The 6,492-nt window shown below is 41.5% G+C and overlaps 1 protein-coding gene across 1 annotated transcript; it reads right to left on the bottom strand.

Moving 5' to 3' along the window:
• Window positions 1-1,663: 1,663 nt before the first annotated feature.
• Window positions 1,664-5,110, bottom strand: XCL1 (X-C motif chemokine ligand 1). Its single transcript, XM_062190196.1, has 3 exons — window positions 5,050-5,110; window positions 2,625-2,739; window positions 1,664-1,832 (listed from the first exon to the last, which is right to left on the bottom strand). The coding sequence occupies exons 1-3, from the start codon at window positions 5,108-5,110 to the stop codon at window positions 1,664-1,666; spliced, it is 345 nt and encodes a 114-aa protein (XP_062046180.1).
• Between the last annotated feature and the right edge of the window lie 1,382 nt (window positions 5,111-6,492).

The following is a 6,492-nucleotide window of genomic DNA, read 5'->3' as shown; positions in this document are numbered from 1 at the left end:
GCAATTTGTTGCTGAGAATATAAGAAAGCATGAGGCTTGGGTGTTAAGGGACCAGATGATCATTTTATTAAAAGTTTACTGCAAATTGTGATAAAAAATGTTCAATGCAATAGTGTTTGGAACATTAAAAGCTTAGTGACAATAAAGCCTGACTTGAATGATTCTCTAAATTGGCAACAACCACAGAAATCACAAAGAGAGATTATTGTCCAATTCAAAAATCATTGGTATTTACTTAAAGTCTTTTATATCGAAAGTCCAATTTTTACTAATCAGATCAATGAAAGAAGTAAAAGCCCTCTCTGCTTTTTTCCTTTAACAGAAGATCAAAATACAACACAATGAGGTAACTAAATTTGCTTGAAATCAAATTTAAGTAAAGTATCTTTTTTTTATTTTTTGTTTGAAAGGTAGAGTTAGAGAGGCAGAGAGAGAGAGAGAGAGAGATAGGTCTTTCATCCCCTGGTTCACTCCCCAGATGGCCGCAATGGCCAGAGCTGAGCTGATCCAAAGCCAGGAGCCAGAAATTTCTTCTGGGTCTCCCACGTGGGTGCAGGGGCCCAAGCACTTGGGCCATCTTCCACTGCTTTCCCAGGCCATAGCAGAGAGCTGGATCAGAAGTGGAGCAGCTGGGGCTCAAACCTGTGCCCATATGGGATGCCGACACGGCAAGTGGCAGCTTTACCTGCTACACCACAGGGCCACCCCCGTGAAGTACTTTTTTTAATGTTTCTTTATTTATTTCTAAGACAGAGTGATATAAAAAGAGAAAGAGAGGTCTCTTGTACCCCTGCAGCCTCGTGGGAGTTCTGAAAGAAACTCTGGGCTTCCAGCTTCGGCCTGGCCCCCAGCCCCAGCCATTGCAGCCATTTGGGGGTAAACCAGCAGATGGAAGATTCTCTTTCTCTCTCCTTTTGATCTGATGGATCATTCCCCAAATGCCTTCAGCAGCCAAGGCTGTGCCATATCAAAGCCAGGGACTTGTATCTCCATCTGAGTCTCCCACATGGGTGACAATAACCCAAGCATCATCCACTGACTTCCAGGTGTATTAGCAGAAAGCTGAGCCAGAAGCAGAGTCGCTAGAACTTGAATCCATATGGGAGGCATATCGGTGGCTAAACCCATGTGCCACAAGGCCTGCTGTATGGAGCCATTTTTTGAGTAGTTGAGCCTCAAAATGGGAACCCAGTAACAGTTGGATTAGTTTTTTATGTTATAAATAAAACTCTATTATTAAGACAAATTGATATAGGTCCTGAACTGTTGCATTGTCACAGTCTTAACTTATGACTCGTGTTTAAGGATACATTACAAGCTGGAACCTAAAAGTAATAAATTTAGCCTTTGCCAATAATAAACTACTGGCTAAAATCTCTCCCACCATGGATACCATCAAAGATGGGTACAGTTAGGACAAAAATAAAACATAAATATTTCCTTTCCCAATATAGAGTGTATAGACCATGAAACAATTCTTAACAATGAATATTTATTAATTAGGGTTTCTAAGAACGAATATGAAAAACATTAAAATATAAAAATATAAGAAAATAATTTTATTCATCCAGCACTTTCATAGACAGTAAGCACAGCCTAAGTCCATAAGCTTATAAAGTGAAATGAGCTGGTTGGCTGGGAGGGGACAAGGTGTGAGGGGCCACTATGCAGTCAGGGTCACAGCTCTCCTGGTGGACTGTTGGGTTCCTGTAGGCTGGGTCTGGGTGGTGCTCCTTCTGGTGTTGGGCTTGCTATCCACATTTTTGATTGCTGCTTTCACCCACTTGGCTTGTGGATCAGCACAGACTTTTAGGCCACGTTTGGTAATAAAACTGCAATGGAAGGGAAAGACGAAAAGTTAGCCACATTCTCTAAGCCTCAGGGCCTTAGGTCAGACCAGACATGAAGAGTTCTTGTGCAGAACAATGGGGAGAAATAATCTTTCAGAACCATGGGACCATAGATGAACACCTTTCTTCTGGCATCTATCTCAACTCAAGGGAGAAATACCTCTAGAAAACTCCTTGGTTCATCCTAATTGACGGGCTCCTTTTCTCATCATCCAGTTTAATTAATATATATTCTTCCATTCCAAAACCAAATGGACTCACCTTATTTTTTTATTAAAGATAATGTATTTTAAGTTTTGAGGAGAAATTTTGGAATAACGTGTTAGGAAGAACTGCTACTTCTAAATATGAGGTCCTGGAAAGAAAACAGTACCACATAGGCTGCTTTTTACCCGTATCCTTGAACTACAGTAACTAATAAAACATGCACTCTTCTCAAGTCTACCCCTAACCATGGCTGTGTGGGAAAGTCCTGACGTAGGTCAGCCATCTGAAAACCCAGTCCTCAGAAGTAGGTGCAGAATTCACCTGATTCCCCACTAAATTAAATTAGAAAGGAGGACTAATCTTTATTTTCTGACTGCATTTTCAGAGGAATCATTATTTGATAGGGTTTCAGGGAGGCACGATTAATAAGAAAAATTAAAGCACTATTGGTAAAGTCGAGGTTTTCCTATATGTTGACCTGTTTTTCCTGAGGAGGGCAGCATTTTTATCAACTGTGTTTCTGTATTTCTGTACTTCACCAAGTCAGCTCTGGGGATGCAAACTCACATTACTGCTTTCATGGGGCCCTCCTTGATGGTGTAGGTCCTGATCCTGTTCACTGGCAGTGGCTGGGTAGTCAGACTGACACAGATACTCTTTTCTGGAACTTCACTCCCCACACCTGAGGGGGAAAAACAGACAAATAAGCATACAACTTAACAAATATCAAGCTCCACAGAACAACTGCCTGTTAGATTATCCTAAAAATGTTGTACAAATACAAGTCCAGTTGTTCCTTGTAGGAAGAGGTGGTTCACATTGGTATTCTCAGTGTCTTACATATCATAGATTCTTAGTACATGCTTGACTAGTTAAAAAAATTGAAATCATGGTATTATTTCAAGAATTTCATGGTAAGAGAAAATAACAAGGTGTTGTCCATCGATGTGTAGTTTCACCAGTACACCAATGATGGCTAGCAGATGCCCCAATAGCATTCATTCATTCATTTATGCAACAGCTGTTCATTGAGTGCCTATTGTGACCCTAGTATTTATAGCACTAATTAATACAAACATTGATCCTGTTTTCATGGAGCACATCTATGCCTCAAGTAGGCAATAAACAGGTAAGCAGAGAAGTTCATCTCAATTAGTTATAAGCACTACAGTGCTATAAATGAAGGAACAAAGAATCATGCAATGAAGACTCCTTTCAGCAAGGCAACCTTCAGTGAAGGGGGGAAGCTTTCTTTTCACTGAGTAAAGGTGTTCTCAATTTAGGAAGTAGCTGCTAAAGTGTTCTTCCTCAATAGAAATGAGCCAAGGGGAATTAAAGTTAAGTTCAGGGAATGATCTTATATTGCAAGCAGCAAAACAACTTGGAGGAGTTAATAATATTAAGTGTTTAGCAAAATCTAATCAACATTTCTAAGTGCTGATTTTCTCCTTAGCTGGAGACACTGGCATTTGCTTCACAGAGAATCTCCAGCTAAAAAGCATCTAAAGTAGCCACCAGTGGTGATCAAGTTGTATCATCCCATCAGAAGGCATTAAAGAAAAGCGCTCAGGAGCTTTGCTTTTCCTCATCTCTCCGTTCTCATCCTCAGTGCCAGTCTGCAGGTTCTTGACTCTCTAGCTCTCTGCCAGTTTATTTTTTCAATGCTAAACTATCCCCGAACCCAGGAAAAGCCACACATCTGCATTTTTACCCCTTGGGAAGAATCTCTCAAGACCAAAAGAATTCTATATTATTCTAAACAACAAAACTTTTCAGTATTTTCAGCCATGTTACTGTGTCTGTATTAGCCATTCAAACATCACCTTTGTTCAGGCTGTAAAGTTGAATCAACACAGACACTGTTTTGTTCCATTTTGGTCCGTAAGAAGCTAAGTCCCAGTGGGAATTATAGAATTCCTTCAAGCAGAAAATTTGAGACAATATCTGCAGGTCTCCTCAGCCAGTGACAAAGCATCCCTCAGATCTGGACCTGTACCACATAGCACACCTATTGTCTCAGCAAAATGCTAGCCACGTGGCAACACGGGACCTGATTTAGTAGTTTGAAAATGGGTTTCACCAGTATCTTTTGGTTTTGTCCACAATGTCAAGAAGTTCCAGATTTTGCCACCTTTATTTATGGACTCCCTCAAGGATGCATGATCAGGTCATGATATTGTAGTTAAGTAAATCTACAAATCAAGATTACACGTAAGTCTATAATTAACTCTGGCCAGAGCGAGGTTAAGTAAAGCTGAATCTCATCTGGCTGTGTCTTGCAACTGTGTTTGACTGTGTTGAAGCTGTTGATCTACCTGTTAGTATTCACTATCACCTGATCTCTTACAAGGTCAAGAAAAATGTATCACAAATGACAATAGTCATAGCAGTGATAATAGACTCCTCTTCATACTTAAAACTAATATTGATTTTCCAGATATGAAGGTATGGATGCCTAGTCATTTTATTTTGCTTTTAAAAAATGTATACATCATCTAGCTCATTCCCACATTGTAACTGAACTCCCAAAGATTTTGAGAATTTATCAAGATCAATGTTTAATGTACAAAAACTATAAATGCATTTATAATCATCATCACCTTTCTGTAAATAACAACAAAAAGTATTATTTGTAGGGAGATCTAATATTATTAAATAAGTCACAAATAAATAATCCGTCATAAAGTGTATTTAATTTTAATCCCAAATTAGAAACTCTGTTATTATATTTGATTTTAGACTGAGAAGCATAGGCCCAGAGTGGTTAAGACACTTACCCTAAGTCCCCCCAAATTAGGAAGAGTATGAGCCCAGATACTAATCAAACTCTCCCCCTGTCTCAGGAGTCTAGAGTGAAAATTACCATTCCCAAAATGCACATGGAAAGCTGGAGAATTGAGAAAGCTGCTTATTCCACGTAAAACCTGAGTTAAACCCAAAATGGGTGCCCCCTGCCTCAAATCTCTGTTCTCATCCAGAGCTTTCTGCTTACCGTACACAATGGATGTGGTGAGACAGCAGGTGCCGAGGAGGACCAGGAGCAGAAGTTTCATGGCTGAGGTCCTGCTGAGCTGTACAGGGAGAGTGAGGATGGGGCTCCTCAGGTGCCTCTTTTATTCCTCCAATGGTCAGCGCACTTCCTGTGGGGACAGGGGACTTTCAAGGTGGGTGTAGAATTGTGGAAAGTCTTTGCAATGCTGATGCTTTTTTTAATTAGAAAAAAACTTCCTTTGCTCTGTTCACATTAACCCCACACCTTGTGGCCTTTTCCCTCTCCTGTGGTTAAATGTGTCAACGAAACCAAACGCATGCACAAAAGAAAACGTGGTTGTTTCTTCTCCAGCCACCAATCTAAATTCAGATCTTCCAGTGCAGATGTGCCCCACGGCTGTGGAGATGTCACGGCCTGGCACGAGGACAGTGTGAAGGAAATAAGGTGGGAGCAGTCACTGCAGTCCAGCCAACCTACTGCCTGGGACATGTGGCTTCCACAGCCTTAGCTCAGGAGCCTCCTGTGCCCCTGTAAGCCAAAGGAGGGGAAGGGACGCTGCTGCCACTCTGGAGTTTCTCACCCTTTGCTCTTTCTCTTCTCATTTCTCTCTTCTGCCCTTAGTTAAGTTGCCCCCGTTTCTTTTTTTTTTTTTTTTTTTTTTTTTGACAGGCAGAGTGGACAGTGAGAGAGAGACAGAGAGAAAGGTCTTCCTTTTGCCGTTGGTTCACCTTCCAATGGCCACTGCGGCCCGCGCATCGTGCTGATCCGAAGCCAGGTGCTTCTCCTGGTCTCCCATGGGGTGCTGGGCCCAAGCACTTGGGCCATCCTCCACTGCACTCCCGGGCCACAGCAGAGAGCTGGCCTGGAAGAGGGGCAACCGGGACAGGATCGGTGCCCCGACTGGGACTAGAACCCGGTGTGCCGGCGCCGCAAGGCGGAGGATTAACCTAGTGAGCCATGGCGCTGGCTGCCCCCGTTTCTTTATTTGAGTCTCCTCAGGGACCTACAAAACATTTAAATAGGTATTCTGAGTATGTCTATGTATGTATGTTTGCTTTATGGCACCTTAATATAAACACTTTTTTTAATCTTTTGAAAAGTTGTCCTGCAACAACCTTATTTTGAAATATATATATATATATATATATATATATGATTTACCATCATGATAATTTTCATTTTAAATGTTTTTTTGTGACCCTCCATTGGTATACATACGTTTGCATAATTGTGGTCATTACAAATACTATTTTAATATCAATTTAAATATTTCAGGGCTGGGGTCATGGCACAGCAATTGGGCTAAGCCACTGCCCACAAGTCCAGCATCCCAAATCTGAGCACTGGTTTGTGTCCTGGCTGCTCCAGTTCTGATCCAGCTCCCTGAGAACATGCCTGGGAAAACCACAGAGGATGGTCCAAGTACTTGGGTTCCTGCCATCC

This window comes from Lepus europaeus, chromosome 5 (genome assembly GCF_033115175.1).
Source record: "Lepus europaeus isolate LE1 chromosome 5, mLepTim1.pri, whole genome shotgun sequence".
Classification (NCBI taxonomy): Eukaryota; Metazoa; Chordata; class Mammalia; order Lagomorpha; family Leporidae; genus Lepus; species Lepus europaeus.
This window is presented reverse-complemented; position numbering and strand designations above follow the sequence as displayed.